This window comes from Petaurus breviceps, unplaced genomic scaffold, assembly GCF_028583685.1.
Source record: "Petaurus breviceps papuanus isolate PSGF00001 unplaced genomic scaffold, PetGlider_PUasm1.0 551, whole genome shotgun sequence".
In the NCBI taxonomy this organism is placed as follows: domain Eukaryota; kingdom Metazoa; phylum Chordata; class Mammalia; order Diprotodontia; family Petauridae; genus Petaurus; species Petaurus breviceps.
The window spans coordinates 9457887-9478100 of NW_027186372.1; the positions used below are offsets into that span (position 1 = coordinate 9457887).

General features: G+C 36.2%; 1 protein-coding gene across 1 annotated transcript in view; it reads right to left on the reverse strand.

Annotated features, from left to right (window-relative positions):
* RANBP17 (RAN binding protein 17) overlaps positions 1 to 20214 on the reverse strand; it is a 350044-nt gene that overhangs the window by 79327 nt on the left and 250503 nt on the right. The window contains exons 17-19 of the mRNA XM_069102382.1: positions 18567 to 18630; positions 18370 to 18478; positions 5617 to 5720 (exon numbers count right to left, since the gene is read on the reverse strand). Coding sequence (XP_068958483.1) covers positions 5617 to 5720; positions 18370 to 18478; positions 18567 to 18630 — 277 coding nt within the window. The remainder of the gene's footprint in view (positions 1 to 5616; positions 5721 to 18369; positions 18479 to 18566; positions 18631 to 20214) is intronic.

Sequence of the window (20214 nt, forward strand, 5' to 3'; positions counted from 1 at the left end):
AATTTAATTTCACATGGGAAACATTCTGGCATTTAAAGGTATATGGTAAAAGAGGAAGGATGCACATGTTGTACTTCATGCTATCAATGAGTAATCATGGCAGTTCAGGACTAGAGTAAGGCTGGCCAAGTGACTTGCTGATACCACCACATGAACTTTAGCCACTTTTTTCACTCCTTAGTACAGTGAGGGGGAGACATCAGGACAACTTTCTCTAAAGGGAGGACACTTGATACTTTGGACCTGTAATTGAGCTATGTTTGAGTTGAGGCTGGGAATAGCAAGAGAAAGTCCCTGAACAGATGCCTAGTGTGTCAAAGCAAAAGCACAAGTAATCCCCCCTTCACCCCCCAATATGGAGGCTGGCTTACTGCTGGCAGTGCCTTCTGAAGCCATTGTTTCAATAGGAGTGTTCTGCCTACTGTACTACCAAGGCACTTCTATCTTTATGGTGTGTGCCATTTTCACTAGTCATATGGATTCTGGAAACACATGGAAAGGTTTTTTTAGACAGGTAGTGCCTGCTACCATTAAGGATGATGCTAATTTTAAAGGTAAATGTAACTGCTATGCTTGATATAGTCCAATATCCCAGTTCCTTTCTTCAAGGAATTCAGTTCTTTAATCTCATTTTAATGTCTGAATACTATATTTTAGGGCTAGTAGGTGACAGTTCTTTACTTGCTTAAATTAACCAGTACTCACCAGCAATCACACTTTTTCATTTCTTAAAATATTATTTTTAGATTTATTTTCATTGCTACATGGAGATGATGAGCTAAGATGCTAACTAAAGAAATGCTTGTAAAATATTTTGTTTCTATGGTGTCATTAATTGAAAGAATGATAATCAAAAAGAATCTTTACTTTTTGTTCTTGTTTCTCTCAACCCATTTGCCCCTTCCCTCCTCCCTTCTTCCCAACTTCCCTTTTTGTTGTTCCCCAGTTGGCTTATTCTCTTGCTACTACCCTATGAAAGACTCCCTTCCACATTTATACCTTTATTCATGCTGTTCTTCTCACCTCACCTGATATTGCTCCTCCTGATCCCCTCCTCAGTCCACCATATCTCTATAGTTTTTCCAAAACTTACCTCCTGCAAGGAGTCTTCTCCAATTAATCTCACCCTATTTTCTGATCATTCCTTTCACTTTTATTTCTGGTGGTTCTTAAGCATCTGTTCACATATTAATTTGCACATATTTGCATATACTTTAAAGGGTTTTTTTTGCATTTTTAAAAAATGTAGATACAGGCCAATTCAAATTAGACCATAAATTACTTAAGGTAAGGGGCTCTTTTACTCTATATTTGTATAACTCTGTAGTACACAGTACAATGGAGGCTTCATGTTTTTGACTTTTCAACTCTATAGACAAACTACTATTTCTAATAATAATCACATAAAAAAGGATACTGATCACTGGACTGGATGATCTCTAAGATACATTTTAGCTTGAACATTCTATGAACTCTTTAATACAACTTTTCTCCTTACTAAAATATGTCAAAAGTTATTCAAAGTGATTATAGGGTGACATAGTTTTTAACGTGCTGAAGTATGGTTACAGCACAGCTCTATTTTTTTGGGGGGGGAAATGATGGGAGAAAATTTTAGAAAAGAGAAAATCAGGGGAAAAAAATCTATCTAACAATATTTCAAAGCAACTGTGCTTTGAAAAACTTTTAAAATATTGATTTGATTTTTTAAAAACTATATATCTACATAGATACTTTGTTTCAAAAGTGTGGTTCAAATGGATTCAACTGGGTAGAAAAATCATAATAGTTTGTAAAGTATTAGTGCTCTTTATCTCAAAGTAACAAATTATTATAGGACTTGGGACAAGAGCTTAACAGCAATGGAAATGCATTGAAGATGAAGAATTCAAAGAATCGTGGGAAGATTTACATGAAATGATGCAGAATAATGACAGTAGATCTCAAAGAATAAAATACACATCAACTACAATGATGAAAACAAAGACATTAAATAGTAAACTCAGCTTAGAAACAGTGGTTGATCAGGTATGATCTTGTTAAAGATGAAAAGAAAAAAAGCCTTATTTTTTGAGAAATGATAAATAATAAGAGTGCATAATGGCATGTATAATTAGTCTCAATCAACCTTTTGCTTTGTTCTGCTTAATTGTGTTGGGAAAATATATTTTAAGTTTTATTTGTATACATATATATGGGTAAAACAAAAGTTAAATCAATATTTATAAAGCATTCCAAAGCAGAGGTTTTTCTTTCCCCTTCTAAACTGACCAATATTTTCAGCAGTGCTATTTTGGAGACTTTCAAATTCTAAGCATTCTTTTTTAGAAATTTCAACAAAAAACTGCCAAACACTTAATACACTGGGTCATGAATGGCAGCTAGCATGCCAAGTGCCAGACAAATGGGCTGAGAAATAGCTGAAACTCAGCTCCTTCTCTCCTGACCCCCCCAAAACAGGGTTTCTAATGGAAAGTCTGACAGACCCTTTACTGTAGTGGCACTACTGGGTGCAGCTATAATATTATCCTCATAATTCTACTATATAATAACAACAAAGAAAAAAAGGTGAAGGGTCATTGTGCTTTGTCTTTAGAATTAAGATGGCTGTCTTCATCCTTACAGCATACTCTTAATTCTGGAGACACATCTTAATAACCTCTAAATAGTTCCAACAAAAGAGCCGTGTCAGAGGAATGAGCAGGCCCCAAGGTGTTTCAACTGGAGTGTTTTCATCTGCCTTTATTGCTCTATCCCTCTCCAGAATTAAGGCAATAACCTGTGATAAATTATTCAGGAACTGCTACAGGGATCAAAGCAAAATCATTCTGTTAAAGTGCTGTTTGCAACATTTGGCACTTAGTGCGAAAACTTTTAATGTGCGCATGCTGAAAATCAAGGATTTTAAATAATTTAACATGGTGGAGTGGAGTTTTTACGAAGCAACTAAAGATAGCATGTTGCTATTTAACCGCTCTTCTTCCACAGAGAAGTTTTTCATTCATTTTCATTAAAACCAATGATGTCATACCTAAACTGAAAATATTTTGGAGGCTTGGATATATCAAACAATATTTTGTATGCAATAATTTTTTTTCTGGAAAAACCCACATATCTAAAAATAATGTTCTTTGGGATTAGATATTTGTCACAAAGGTTTTTTTTCCCCCCTTAAAATTTCCTCTCCTTATTCTGTAGAGAAACCCCCCCCAAGACAAATTCAATGTCCTCTTCAATTCTATTAGGATTAAGTGGAAACCGGAGCTTTAAATTTCAGAATTTTGCAGCCTTCCTCCTCCTGCAACTGTATTTCAATATGGTAATATGGCTCATCAGTGTTTACTTTCATTCTGAGATCTAAATCCAAAAAATATCTAAAAATAGTGAGTTGTATAGGTTGCAAATTAAATGAATTTGGCAGTCCTGGGGCATTTTTATAGAGATATTTTAACAGCATCACCTCCTGTGGATTGGAATACTAAACACTTTATTGAAGAACAAAACAGGACCGTTTTTATCTCCAGTACTAGCAAAATGAAGTACCTGAAAGCACTTTTGCATGTATTATTTATTCATCGTGATAGAAAAATAGCTTTAACCTAATAAATTACACTTAAAAGCATTTAGAGCAAAAGTTTTGTTTATGATAAAGCAACAGATTTAGTTCTTTATCGGTAGCTTAAAGCACCAAGTTTTCTTTATACAAATTAGACAGATGGTGCTTACTGTAGAATTTACTAAAGGTCTGTCACAACAAATGCAGCCAAGCTGCATATTTAATCACTGCAGAACCTTGTCTACCTGCAGCTGCCAACTGCTAATCCAATTTCCCTGATAAATGTGGCAAGAGACACGATCAGCAATAAAGAGCATCTAACTCCATTTTCCTGCAGGGCGTCTTTTGATGAACATTTAGGACGGAAGCACGGAGTGCACTGTGTGGCCCTGGTTTGTGGCAGCTGCATGCATTCTGAGGCACGGTTCTCAGGTTACTCACTTAATTCTGCCACTATCATTATGTTGCTATTGATCTCAGTAGCTGTTGCCTACACAGCATTACTCTAGATGAAGCTGAATCAGGCAGTTATCATGCATCAAACTTGCTCAAAAGCCTGGAGATTTCCCCTTAATTACTTGTGATTTTATTTGCAAATACCGTTAAAGTGTAATCAAGCAGTCACTTTCCAGGGTCGTTAAGAACTTGCTGGTTTAGGGATATAGCCTTGGAACTCCATTAAAAATGACTCAAGGAAGATGGTTTCTATCAAACTAGACAGGGTTACATCAAAACAAGCTTTGAATGTAATGAAATCTTCAAATGAGACAAATGCAATCTTTAGAAAGCAAGCTCTCTTCAACCTCTCCATTTAGCTCTGACAAGCTTCACTGGGTGCTCCCTAGTGCCCCAGCACATAGTAGGAGCTTGATGTTTATCAGGAAAGAACATCAAAAGCAACTTTAAAGTGACATCTGAAACAGATCTCTTCAGTCTTCTAAAAATATTTAGAAAAATATCATTAAAGTAAAATCTAGCTAAAGTACTAAATGAAAACTTAGGGGTCTTGGTACAATTGCTAAGAATGAGATTAATGGCTAGACATAAATTTCAAAAGATTCCTAACAGACACAATAATTTTACTAATTCTTCTGTGGCAGGAGGAGCATCCTAAAGATAACTGTCAATGGCCCAGTAACTTCTATTGTCTATTTATAGCTAATTTTGTGGTGAGGGGGAATGAAGCTGTATGAAATTATTGGCAATATTTCTGATATATTTCAAAATAGTAATAAAATGTGACTCCACCTTCATCTACAAAGGTGCCCACATTCTCTTGAGTGCATTTATTGGCCATTTTAAAATAACAATCAGACACAGTCTATTTAATGTAGCTCTGAAACATCATCACTTCCAAAGATGTGATTTCTATTAGAAACTCTTCCCCCTCTTAAAATATGCTCCTGTTTTGATACAAACAGCTTGCTACACTTAAGGATTTTACTAATAAAACATAATGTTGTCTTAGATAGTATGACTGTTGCCACAGCTGAACTGACTTGTCAAATCAATCCTAATATGGCTCCCACAGGCACATAAAAACCTTATTTAGCTATCAGTTATCCTAATCACTTTGTTCAGTTTAAGAATGCAATACTTCAAGACCAGCTCCTATTTATACATATATGCCTAGCCATTTAATAAAGTCTTGATTTATATAAATTCTTGTTAAAAAAAACTTTAGGGATGCCGTGTTTTAGCAAGTATATTATTTTGTGTTCCTCCAAATAAATATACTAAAACATAAAATGAAGAGGGGGGCTTGAGCATTGGAGGAAAATGGCCCAAAGAAATAATCTAGTAAAAAAAAAAAAAGCCAAATGCCACAAGAGGGAAATTTGAGCCATCTGATCATAAACCGACTGAAGCCATTCTCTGGCCTCAATCAAAGTTGCTTTTATGTGAGATGTCATGATATGCATTTATATGAAAAATATCACTCACTAGTATGTGCAATTGTCACAATAGGAAGAGCTTGGCACAAAATGAACTCATGTATGCAAAAAACACCTTTTGGATCAAAATCTAATGTATTTCCACATTTGCCAAAACAAACTCACCTTTGTTTCTTCCTGTTTAAAGTTGTTGTTGAACATCTGAGCTACTGTTTCAAATGAAACTGTGAGAGGAAGCATGAAATTCTCGAATTCATCCTCATCTTCACCTAACAGAGAAACAAAAGGGTCACGGTAGTGTGAGAAGCATGTTGTGTGCATCAGCCCAAGCAGCAAGTGAATTGTCCAAGAATATCGCAAAGGGTCATCAGACATTCACAAAGAGGCCCAGCTTGCATATTATGCCTTACATATTATGTATTTAGCTCAATTTATAGTCTGATGTTTTCTTCTTTCTTTTGGACCAAGTGAAATAGTAAAACTACTTAGTAGCAGTTTTTTTTTTTTCTGACTCAGTATTGGCTCAAACAGACTCCTGCCTCAGGCAGCAGAGACCCCAAAGCCTTTCAGAGGCCCCAAGGGAAGATACTTCCAAAGCCTCAGGGAAAAGGATCTATCCTCAAAATAACCAAGAATGACTTTTCTTTAGGTGCCAAGCCCCTGAAGGGTTCTTAGACCCAGGTGCCCAGACTGTTGGACAAGTTATTATTCTTTTTTATTTGTTTTCTTTTAATGAATTTAAAAAAATAAATGGACAAGAAAGCTTTTCTTTATTTATCAAATAGAACACGGTCCTGGATAGGTTCTTTTAAAAGAATTTACCACAACTACATGGGAGACTTGATCTAGGCTTTTTTTCTTTATTTAAGGAAAGAAAGGGAAGAAAGGAAAGCCTGAAGCTCACCTCTAAGAGTAAGCAAGCAGTCAGGAGACATTTTCAATTCATTCTTATTTAAAAGGTGAAAACAAAAGTGTCTGTGAATCTAAAAAAGCAGCAGTGGTAATAATTACCATATACATAAAAATATTTTGTACAATATAATTTAAAACACCTTGATATACATTATATATCTGAACCTTTCAAGGATCCTTTGATTTCAGGTAGATGAAATTTACTTGTCCCTAATTTAAGAAAGGCTAAGTGACTTGTCCAAGGTCATGTGATAATTGGTGACCACAATGGGATTGGAGCCCAAGCTCCATGATTGCTTAGTGAGTGTTCTTTCTATTATATAATATTCTTAGCTTCTTTCTCTAACCTAGTTTCACATAACCTATAGCAAAAAGTTGCTGAGGGGTTTGAAGGAAAAGGGGCTAATATTTTCATCAACTTTTAGAGGAATGAGACTAATGCTTTTTCTATTATGCAGTTCTGTCCTGGCTTTATGATAGCTCCATATACTCTGCCGGAAGGAGGACAAGGTGAAGGGCTGACATTTGCTTTCCAGTCCTGGATCTGCTGCTAATAGTATTAATTAGAGCAAGACATTTGTAGACTAGAAGACTTTTAGAGCCATAGATCTCAGAGCAGAGGAGATTATACTTTGTGTCGTGGTCTCCACCTTCAGCAGTCTGGTGAGGCCTACAGACAGCTTCTCAAAATACTATTTTTAAATGCATAAAATTAAATATATGATACTACAAATGAAATAAATTATACTGAAAAAGTTATCGAAATATTATTTTAAAAAGTTTAAAGACCCCAGGAGAAGAATTCTTGCCTCAGAGGCCTTCCAGCCCATGCCTTCTTTTTTCTCTCTTCCTCCCTCCCTCTTTCTCCTTCACCCCCTTGATTGCCTTGACTTTGTATCTGTCTCTTCTCCCCAGTCTCTAAGTCCTACTAGACCTGCCATCTGTTAACTAATGATAACATACAATGCAATCTTAGTCAGATTTATAGTTGTCATAACAATGATTGAAATGGACTAATGGATTAATATGCACTCAAACGTTCTCTAAATTATAGAACAAGTATAATTTTAAAAACCACAAATGAACCACTGAAACCATACACGTCTTTGATGAAATACTTTCCAAAAATGGTTTTAATATTCCTTTCCATAATTTGGAGACATGAAACATAAAATGTCTTTCTTTAGGAAACCTACAGAACATAAACTAAAAACATGTGGTCCGAGCAGAGGCCTCATTAGTAACTCACTGTACAAGTGTTTTTGAAAAGGATACCTAAGGGGAGGCTAGGTGGCGCAGTGAATAGAGTACCGGCCCTAGAGTCAGGAGGACCTGAGTTCAAATCCAGCCTCAGACATTTAACACAAAAACTAGCCGTGTGATCCTGGGCAAATCACTTAACCCCAACTTCCCTCCAAAAAGAAAAAAAAAGGACATACAGAAACAAGAAGATACTAGTTTATCACTTCATGCACTAAAGGAAAGATATCTTCTATGAAAGACATTTCACTATGAAGGAATTAGTGCCTCAGAAAATGCCTTCCTCTTAAAAGTGTTATGAGACATGGCATGATAGAAGATATAGGAAAAAACAATAACTATTTTTGTCTGCTGGTGTCAACCACTTAGGAACTGTACCCTTCTTCACTCGTTTGTGTATCTAATCAATAAGTATTTATTGTGTCTACAACGTACAAGGTACTATGCTCAGTGCGCTGAGGCCATGCACACACGGACAAAGAAGTAGCTTTCTCTCAAGGAGTTTGTATCCTACAGAGAGAGACAACATATACACATTGTAAGTACTTAGGAAACATACACAAAATACATAAATAAAAGATAATTTTTCAGGGCAGGGGCTGAAGCACCAGCATACACACACACACACACACACACACACACATAAAAAAATTGTGAATGCGTACTAAATAGTCTCATCCATTTCAATCATTTCATCTCTAGGGTTCTCTTCTGAGTCCTCTTCTCTTCCCTTTTTACATTCTCTTCCTTGATGATATCATTAATTTCCATGGATTCAGTTATCATCTCTATCAATCAACAAGCATTCATTAATAAGTACATGGAGTCAGTGTTTGATGCTGGCTAGAATTGGTCCCGAAGACAAGAAGACTTGGGTCCGAGTCTCGTCTCTGTCACAGACTGGCTGTTTAATCCCAGTCAAGACATTTGTCCTTTTAATGCTCTGGGCCACTTTGTAAGACTGAGTTGTAGAGAGGGTGTCAACCTGCAATGGCAGGGGGAGTTTCCTTAACTGGAAGTACTAGATGCCAGTTAAATTATAAGTCCCGTCACTTACCCTATCAGCTAAGCACTGTGTTGGACACTGGCTATACACAGATAAAAATGGAATCATCTCATATCCGAATGAAAATACCTATAATTAGTTCTAAACTCTCTCCTGACTTTTACTCCTGCCTTTCAACTTGCCCCAAAATGAACTCATCACCTTCCCTTCTAAAGCTGCTTCTTCCTATTTTCCTATTGATGGCAACATCACTGCTGCAGACACAGATTTTGAACTCTTTCTGTATCATTGCCCACATTAATCAGTTGCCAAATCCTATATATTCTATCTGTACAATAGCTTTCTCTCCACTCACGCTGCCATGAGCCTCATTCAGGTTCTCTCATCACTTCTCAAGATAACTTCTTAATTAATCTTCCCGTCTGTAGGATCTTGCTTCTCTAAACCAAACATCCTGCACATAGCTGACAAAATAATCTTCCTAAGAACAGATCTGACAATGTGATCACCCTAAGGAAAACCTTTCAGTGGCTTCCCTCTGCTTAAAGAATAATAATGATAAAATTCCTTAGCCTGGCATTTAAGGCCTTTGTAATCTTTCTCTAACCTACCTTTCCTACCTTTTCTAGCTTTATGTCATTACTCCCTTCATGCACTCTACATTCTAGCCAAACTTGGCTAAAAGTTGTTCTATGAGCTTGATGTGTCATCTCCTGCTTCTGTGTATTTGTGTAGACCATACCCAGGTATGGAATGAATTCTCTTATCATCTGTATTTTTCAGAATCTTTCTTTTCTTCAAGACCCAGCCTAGCTATCACCTGCTTCATAAATCTTTCCTGATTCCTCCTGCTAAAAGCATTCTCTCACCTTGTCTCCATCACAACACCCCTCTTTGTATTATATTTATTTATATACATGTCTATGTCCCTTCCCCCTCAATAGACGGTGTAAAATACAGGACAGGTACCATAATTTTTTGTTTTTGTATTCCCTGCACAAAGAAGACACATGCTTACTGAATTAAACACATATTTTTGGGGTCCTATTTCTTCTAATTCTAACCACAAAAAGTATACATGTAATATACATATCATATATGTATACACATACACATATACAAACTGTGTGCAAAATAACTCCTTCCCCAATTCTAATGCATGAAGATTAACATTAGAGAGATTTATAGAAACAATTAGGATTGAAAGCACTTTAAATATATAGGCTCCTTATAGCTAAATCATTTTAAATTGTGTGCTGTTTTTAGCTTAGCCAACTTCTATTTGAAAGGAAATTAAAATTCAAGAAGCATTTACTGAGTATCTTCTATGTAAGACACAATGCTACAATCTAGTAGGGGAGATAAAAACATGTACATAAATATCCAGTCTAAAGTAGGATGTGTTACATGTCACACAAGTTGGCATTTTATTATCTATTGCCTATTCTCTGGTTTTTAACGTGTATTTGACTTGTTTTCCCCCTAAGTTCCTACAGGGCAGAGATTCTGAATTACACCTATACCTTTCACTGCCTATACTTTCACTAGTTAAAGTAACGCTCAATAAGCACTTGCTGACTGATTGTTCTTTGGGGACAGACATTAGAGTATGCCTTTTCAAAAACACGATGTTCCACTTGCATTCTTGCCTGAGCAATATATACTTTAGAAAAAAGGTGTCAAATTTGCCAACCACAAAACTTCCAAGTTCTTTAGAAACAGATTTAAATATAATTTGAAAATGTTTAACAAAATAAATATACAACAGAGATAATGTTAATTTGTGATTTTCTAAGTCAATATGTGACTGGCAAGAGATCCATTTCTACCTGAGCTAGACACCAATGCTTTCAAATATATCTGTTGTAACTATTACCCACATGGCTAGAAGTCAATTTCTAGAGTGGCATTTGGCTCCCTTCCCCTTTGTTCAAGGTATGATACAGATCTACTTTGTGTCTTTGAGATAAAATTAGTTTACAATATTATATTTCCTTTTAGTCACAGATATTAACTGTTGCTATTTCTAAATCTTAGGGAAAGAGATCTAGATCTGCCTCAATTATTAGATTTTCACTTCTAAATGGATTCTTCCAGTGACAGTAACATCAGGAGTAAGTCAGGAATAACGCTACTATGACAATGCCCCTGGTCAGTAGGCAAAGGATATAGACAGCTATATACAAATTGTCACCATTCGATATATTGGCCTCCAAGCATCATTAAATAGAATGGAGATGAATATTGTGATCCTGTTATGGTCACTAAAACTAGTGATTTTGGCACTAACTTCTAATAAGGTTATTATTACATGGCTTGCTTAAGACATCATGGAATGGAGTAAAAAATGTGCTTGTTCTAATATAACAGGTTATAAATGAGAATTGACTGAGAAAAATCCTTTGGAATTTGTGTAGGGAGATTGTTGGCCATTTTGGTGAAGTAGAAGAGGCAAGCTGGAGTTGGCAGTACCATGAGAAAACAGAAAAGGATGGTCCATTCAAGGTCCTTGGCTATGGAAGGGAGAGAAATGCTGGTGGAACACTACATGTACCCTTAGGAATGGCAGTGAACCATTCCTAAGGCAGTTCAAGGGAAGGAAAGGAGGGCTGATCTTCAAATCAGAAGGGATTTAGGTTTGAATCTGTCCTCTGACTCTTACTATTTGTATGGTTATGGATGAGTCACTTAACTTCTCTCAGTTTAGAATTCCTCTTCTACAAGATTAGGATAATTTGATCCCTATAGTACCTACCTCATAGAGTTATTATAAGGATCCAATAAGATAATGAATGTAAAATGTTTTGTAAACTTTCAATGCTCTTTGAATAGCAGTTATTATCTTCAACTGAACAGATATCTTTTCATGAGCTGCTGGAAGGTGCAAGTTTTCATTCTTTGTTTCAAGAAAACTTTCATTTGAGGGGAAAGAAGGTATTTTTTTTAAGGCCTAGTTTAGGTCTATGTGATTTATCATTCTGGGCCCTCTAATTAGATTGGCAATTTTAAAACTACTTGACGGAGACTTAATAGGAATATACTAATAGTGAGAAACAAGTATTTAGTGCAGGACCATTCTCAGCATCTATCAAAGATGCCTGGCATATTCAAGTAATGGCTCTAGTTGGCCTTAAAAAAACCTGAGTGAAGGCAAGATGGTTCTGGCTTGTGCAGAATAACAACAGACTAGAGAGCTAAAGGCAGTGCAGAACACTGATAGGACTAAGGGCTCCTCAGTCTGAGGTCTTCATGTATTGTACATTGCCCAGTGCCTTGCACATAGTAGGTGATTAATAAATATTTGCTCATTTATGAAGGTACAACTACAGTACTGACCAGTACAAAGATTTGTAATTATAACATAAGAAGGCAGAAGGGCAACCAGGTGGCACAGTGGATAGAAGACTAGGTTTGGAATCAGGAAGATTCATCTTCATGAGTTCAAATCCAGCCTCAGATACTTACTAGTTGTGTGACTCTGACCAAGTAATTTAACCCTGTTTGCCTTAGTTTCCTCATCTGTAAAATGAGCTAGAGAAGGAAATGGCAAACCACTCCAGTATCTCTGTCAAGAAAACCTCAAAATGGGGTTATGAAGAGTCAGACATGACTGAAACAACTGAACAACATAAAAGCAGAAATTTCCTGAACAGGTATTTTCACATATCTCCACATAATTTAGCATGTCACCCAGGGGAAAAATGAGTATAGGAACTAGAACTCACAGGAGAACATCATACACAGTAACAGCAATATTGTGTTATGATCGACTATGATAGACTTAGCTCTTCTCAGCAATACAATGATCCAAGACAACTCCAAAAGACTCATGATAGAAAATGCTATCCACACCCAGAGAAAGAACCATGGAGTCTGAATGCACACTGAAGTATGCTATTTTAACTTATTTGTTTTTTTGTTGTTTTTTCTTTCTCATGTTTTTTTCGCTTTTGTTCTGATTCTTTTTTCACAACATGACTAATGTGAAAATATGTTTAATATGATTGTACATGTATAACCTATATCAGAATGCTTACTGTCTTGGGGAGGGCAGAGAAAAGGGAGAGAGGGAGAAAAAATTTGGAACTTAAAATATTATAAAAGTAAATGTTGAAAGCTTAAAAAAACCAACTGACATCAAATTATGCCTCTTCTATGTTGTAAAAAAAAAAAAAAAAGGAAATGGAGTTCAAAAAACTTGCTTCAATGTCATAGAAAACCATTTACACAGGTGGAAATGTTTCTAGTGTAAAAAAAGAGCATGAATGAAACCTTAAAAAATAGGATTCGGACTCTATGGTTCTTTCTCTGGATGTAGGATAGTATCTGCATTTCCTGTTGCAAAACGATGTTATAGAAAACACTTGGAGAAACTATAGCATAAATATGCAAATGTAAGTTGATATTATCATCACTATCATTATTATTCTGTATGCAATTGAGGAGGGATCTTGGCATATGAGTATTTGAAGCAGGTGTTTTTGGGGTCTGTGAACTTAAAAAAAATTGATAACTATATTTCAATATAATTGGTTTCCTTTATAATCCTACATATTTTATTTTGTATATTTAAAAACATCATTTTGAGGAGGGGGTCCAGGGCTTCACCAGACTTCCAGAGGGGGTCTATGACACAAAAATGGTTCAGAACCATTGGTATAGGCTGGGTTAAAAGTGCAATGAAAGCTTATGTTTACAATATTTATATCCAGGATTTGCCAGCTGCTGGAATGGGGGAAGTTGCATATGATTGATATAATCATCAAAAACTTTCTTGTTTTTATACCCATTTTGTAGATGTGAATAACATTCTAAATTCTCTCAAGAAATTGATACAATGCATTTTAAAGAATCTAAGGAACCAAAGTTGTTGGTTTCAATTTCTAGGAGAAAAGTTGTTGATGCACACCTTTGTTGCTTACCCCCTTTCAAAAGCCCAGTTTGAAAAGTGCCATCCCCAAAGTTTCTTATTCCCTTGAGCACAGTGAGCTCTTTACCCTTAAAACCAGGTAAGTTATTAAATCTGGATCTCAACTTAATGGGCTACCTTATGCCTACAGGGCCAGCTAATTAGTCTTAATTATCTCATTATAGATTCTAAGTATCTCCAGCTGTTTCTCTATCTCTTCCCCCCTTACCCTGTTTATTTTGCAGTCTTAGCCAACTGATGGACACAGGTGAGATGTCCATATTGAGTCTTCATATCTGTCAACTTCATTTACTATTGTTGACCAGGATTCTTATTTGTTTAGTTTTGCAGGGATAGAGTTTGGGAACCCAGAAGGTTCTTTAAGGTTCTTTACCTTTTATTCATGGTGGGGGGGAGGGGAAGGTTGGGGGTGGTAGAAAGAGAATAAAGGCAAAACCTTTAATTTAGGGTACCTTTTGGCACTAGTTGCCATAAAAATAAAGCCCCAAATGTATTATACTGGACTCATATTTTTCTATTTGTACATTTGAGGGTATGATTGTGGTACTGATTGTGGTATTGAGGGTATGATCATAAACATATGATATGTTTAACACCTATAGGTGTTAAACAGTAATCAGGAATCTTCTACAATTTTATAGCCTTGAAAGTCTGACAACCTCTACAACTTGACCAGAAAATGAATCAATCAAAAAACAAAGAACAATATTTCTTCTACAATAAAAAAGAAGGAAGTTTGCTAATGATTAAGAAAGAAGAATACACAAAAAATTGGGACAAAAGATAGAGAGAAGTAATTAAAAAATAGAAACTTTCCCTACTTTCTAATTTCTACTTTCCTTTGTGTACTAAGGTCACTTAACCCTACATCTGCTTCCATAAATATAAAATGGGAGGAATACCAAGTACCAATTTTTTTTTGGTGACAAAACCAAAAGTTTCTGGAATACCTCGCTACAACACAAAGGTAGAAATATCACTTGTCACTCTAAGAATGTATTTTTCTAAAAAGAAATAGTACTGTTTTGTCTTTTTCCAAAATTACCAAAGCACCGAATTTTATTTTCTGTGGAAAACGCTAGTCCTCCCAATTCTAAACATACGTGCACACTGCAACCACTCTGACTCAAAGTGCAATCACATAATGTCTGTGTGATAAAAAGTTAATGGTACCAATCAATACTAAATTCACAACTGGTACAACCTCAATTCACAATCAGTACGATTAGGTTCTCCATAAGGAAGAAGAACCTCCTGGTAGCTATTTTCATTTTTTCCTTTGCCAACTCAATTCACCCTTGTTCATATTAAACTAGAAAGAATGTTTCTATCACATTGAAGGGTTTTATACTGAACAGCACCCTAGAGATTCTTCATTGACTGGCTTGGGTAGTACTATCTTTCCTTTAGTTTATTAGTTTGACAAAGTTAATTTAGAAACAATCTAGGGAACCTGAAGTGATTCTTGGAAGGGTGCATGGATCTGCCCATGGGGTTGGTCGCCTGCTTGGTTTGCATACACAGCGTCTCCAGAGACAGTGTTTGGCTTCCTAATTGAACAATTTCTTACAGTACAGAGAAAGAAGAAAAATGGAAATTGTTGAAAACACAGACACATTTTCCAAACTTTGCAAAGGGAAAGTATCTTGATGACTTGTAGCAAGAGTGCGGATGGCTCTGCTCTGTACACACGTGGGGAGTTCTTTGTATTTAGCCAAGGACCAATTTGATAAAGTGGTACGATTTTTTATCACAAAAAAAGTCCATTTTCATCAGAAATATAACCTCAGGCACATCAGATCTAATTAAATTCATAGAAAGTACAAATTGTTGAATAAAAACCAAAAATACATTTCAAAGTAAATACCAATTAATATGACACCCAATTTCTTTCCCCTTTTCTAATCACTCCAGTTAGCATGGCTCAGACATAAAACATATTCAATCTATTTTTTCAAATTCAATTAAAACTTATTTTTCATTTTAATCCAAGAATCCTATCCACTGATTAACTAATGGGTCAGGCAAAAATTATTTTGACTTGCTTCTGCAAAAGTAAATCAGTAATATGAAAATACTACCCAGCTATCTTTTTTCCCTCTTAATTTATGAAGGCTTTTTGTCATCTACTGCTTTAAATGAACATTTTAATACTTTAACTTGTCCTGTTCAACAGTTATTCATCCTGTATATGAATAAAGTTTCCATCCAAGAGGGTTATTTAGAAGGATAGGTTGCATTGTTTCTTATTTACTACTACTATTTAAATAAAAGTATAAGGCATATTCCTTTGCTTAGTAATATAGAGTACTGTTATATTCAGCTTAGTAGATGAGACAAAACTTTCGAATAATAATATTTGCGTTCAACACAATTTCACAAAACAATATATTTTGCATAGAGTTTTTAGACCACTGAATAGCTGAACATTCAAATGACTTGGGGAAAGAATTCGGTCCTTATTCCCTCTTTGAGATGCCTATGGCCAAAGCTGTATGCTTCTAGGTACTGGCAGGTCCTGCTGGTTCCATGGGCCACAATGATGACATGACTATGTACCACTTGACTATGTTCTGTGATTATTCTGAACAATAGTGGCAGCTTTGGGACTTAATCCACACACAATGAAAAAAGGGAGGAGTCCTGACAATATCCATTAGGAATCAATCATACAGCTTTACATTTACAGAAGTCAGCATTAATAGCATTAGCATCTTATGTTTGGATAACACTTTATTGTTTACACACTGACACATTTTCCCATTTGATTCTTACAATAGTTCTGTGAGGGAGGTAGAGGGCAGGGATTATTCCCATTTTCTAGTTAGGGAAATGAAGCAAAACAAAGTTGAAATGACTTTCCCAAACACACACAAGTAGCAAAAACTCAAACCCAGATCTTTTGTCTCTAGTATGGTGGAAAGAGGACTGGATTTGGACTCAGAAAGCCTGTGTGCTCTGTCATTTACTATTATGTCACCCCAGAGAAGTCACTCAACTTCTATAGGCCTCAGTTTTCTTCTATACAAAAAGAAGAAGTTGGACTAGATGATCTCGGAGGTTTCTTTTCACTCTAAAATCATATTATTCCAAGTCCTTTGTAGGAATAAAACATTTAAAATGAAAAAAAGGGGTGGCCAGGTAGCACAGTGAGTAAGAGCACCGGCCCCAGGGTCGGGATGACCTGGGGATAGAATCTGGGCTCAGACACTTAGCACCCAACCAGAAATAACTGGCCGTGTAACCTTGAGCGAGTTACTTAACCCCAATTGCTTAAAATAAATAAATAAATAAATAAATGAAATGGAAAAAAAAACTAATAAAAAAGGTAGTGACCAACGTTAAACTTTTCTTTTTACTACAATGTAATCTCTGTGAGTACAGGGGTCATATTATGCTTCATGGTATCAAGCAAAGGGTAAGCTCTGTCCCTCACACATTGCTTGTGAATATTTCTGGTGATGAAGAAGATGATGAATGACAAAGAATATGGGGTTATTCTGCTTTCTGTGGATACCCCATGCCCCAGAAGCCTGGAATCGAGGCCAGGGTGGGGGTGCCAAACTGTCACTCAGTCAGATGTTCTATTGCCGAGGGGGACCAGATGATCAGGTTTTGCATGCCTGGTTTACACTCTTCAAATATTTATAGACAGTTCTCTTTGCCTCCAGCCTTAGTTGTCACTTAGCCAAGTTATACATACATAGTTCTTTTAATCTTTCCTTAGAAATCAATCCCATTCAGCTCCTTAATCATTCTGGACACTTTTCTCTAAACTTTCTGCCGTTTGTCTTTCTTATAATTTATTCCACTGAATCACAGTGAAATGCTTCCTGTGCTGAAGCATCATTACCTATATGAGTGGCTCTGTCATGTTTCCATTACAAGGAACAATGCCTTTACATAAGCAGCACAAAGTTGTTCATCATTCTTTCTTTTAGTATTATCACATTAAAAATTTCCTTGGTTGTAGATGTTGAGTTGTTTGAGTCACGTCTGACTCTTCATGACCCCATTTGTGGTCTTCTTGGTAAAGATACTATAGGGGTTTGCCATTTTCTTTTCCAAATCATTTTGCAGATGAGGAACTGAGGCCAACAGGGTTAAGTGACTTGCCTAGGGTCACACAGCTAATAAGTATCTGAGGACAAGTTTGAACTCAGATCCTACTGACTCCAGGGCAAGCACTCTATCCACTGTGTCACCTCAATGTCAAAAGAATCCTGGACTGTGAGTTAAAAGACCCTACGTTCTGTTCTCAGCCCTGGAGTCTTAGGCCAGTCCCTCCCCATTCTGGGAGTGATCCTGTGTCTGACAAATGAGGGCATTGAATCAGATGATCTTTAGGTTCTTCAGGCTCTAAAATTTTGAGAGCCTTAGTTACAAATGGTACATTCCAAAGTCCTGGTTACAGGTATTGAGGTGAGAGGTCAATGAAAGGACTCATGGAGAGGATAAACATAAACTGCCTTTCAAAGCTCTTTCTTTTGAAATCAATATTAGCAAATGGAAGCCCAGAATTTGAAGAGCTCCTAGAAATGGCCTAAGATGGCAAAAACTAGCAAGTGAAATATTATACCACAGAATCATAAACTGTGAACTTGAAGGGAGTTGAGAAGTCATCCACTCCAAGTCCCTCATTTTTCAGATGAAAGCTAAGGCCCAGAGAGTTAAGCAACTTCCTTCAAGTCACACAGGAAGTAAGTAGCAGAGTTTGGATAGCTAAGTCTTCTACTCATGTATACTTTGATTTCTAAATTCAAATCAAACTCTCATTTCCTTATTATCAAGCAGACATTAATAACCTTACCTAGATCAACCATGAGGAGGCGAGTAAGAGCTGTGTAGAAGGTTGTTCGACACCTGAGGTCACTGAGATTGTAGCCTTCACTGACACCCAGAAAAGGGAAGTGCTCACTCTAACAAAAACAAAATGGCATCTGGAGTTAAAAGCCTGCCCTGAACTATGAAGAACGCTGAATTCACTGATGAGAGAATATGACTTACAGTATGGTTTTGAAGCATGAATTTCACAGCCTCTATTTTCACCAGTTTTTTTAAGAGAATATAAGTAATAGCAGTCAAGGATTTTTTTGGGGGGAGGAATATAGTTTTATTTTATAAGCATGTGACCAAAACAACATCCAACCGTATAATACTGATTTTTTTCCTTATGAGGGATAAACATTAATCATTAAAAAAAAGCATACAGTATAGAAATGTCTTTCACTGTCAAAGTAATAATCCATTATTAACCAATGCAATTACTTTTCATATCTCATATAGAATTCTAGTCATGGAAAAGAAGAATGAATTTTATAATTAAGATAAGAATTCTCTTAGTATTAAAGTCTTGATGGTGGAAAATTAAAACTGACCCCTTTTAAATTTTGGATGTTACTTTAGACTTTCTTTTTACTTAATGTGATTTTATCATAAAATAATTATCAACGAGCCACAATGGAGAAAAAATTACTCAACTCTAAGAAGCAATGAGTTCTGCCAGAAGAATTATAAGAAAATCCTGCTCAGAGCGGGGATTAGAAAGCTCTCCAGAGAGCTCAGTACATGACGTGCCATCTATTGATGAAGTGGCCCAGCATTTCTGGCCACTGCGCTTTGAGCACTGAGAGCAGAGGAAAAATGGGGTGAAGAGGAGACTAGAAAGGAGTTTTGACCAAGAACTCTGCTATTCTCAAAAAGTGGTCAAATCATGGACTCCTGAATTCACCCATAACTGACTCAGTATTTTGCCTTTATCTTTTAAAACACCTCGATTTATGTTTCTGCCTGTTTCTAAAAGTTCCATCTTCTATTCCCTCCCAAACCCTTCCTTCATCTTGTGATCTTTTCTCTATCTCTCTCTGCCAACCACTATAACTATAGCATATCCGGTTTTACACCTTTGAAACTTGGTTCAAGACATTGTCCTGGTTCCATTCATTTCACTAGGTTCACTCTTCTGGTTCTTCCAAACTCTCCCACAAGTTATATTCACAGAATATGAGAATGTCAGACCTAAAAGGGACCTTAGAAATCATGTAGTAGAATCTATATCTAAACAATAATTTCCCCTTAGGAGAATCTCTTCTCTCTCACATTTCCCAAATACTGAGCAACGACAGTCATATATCTCTATAACTACATTGGTACTTCTAATTTTATATTTTAGACATTTATGAAGTGGTACAGTGAATCAATCAATCAACAATCATTCATTAGGAGCTTACTCTATGCCAGGCACTATGCTAAATGCTGGGGCTAAAAAGAAAAAGCAAAAAAGCTTCCCTACCTATGTGAAGCCTACAATCTAACAAGTAAAGTGCCCAGGAGTCAGTAGACCTTATTTCTATTTCCGGCTCTACCAGTAATTAGCTCAGTGACTAAGTTCTTAGCCTCTTTGAGCTTCAGTTTTTTCATGTGTAAAATGGGGATGACAATGCCTGTTGCCTTATCTCACTCAGAAGGTTGTTATAAGGCTCAAAGGAAATAATGGATGTGAAAATGTTTTTTCCAAAGCGTTAAGGGCGACACATGGATATGGCGCTTTGTTATTCTTGTAGATATCTGTAGTGTTTATAAAATGTTTTATCCATTAGACTATATACTTAGAGGTCAGTTCATATACTAATTTCTCACAGAACAATATTCTGTT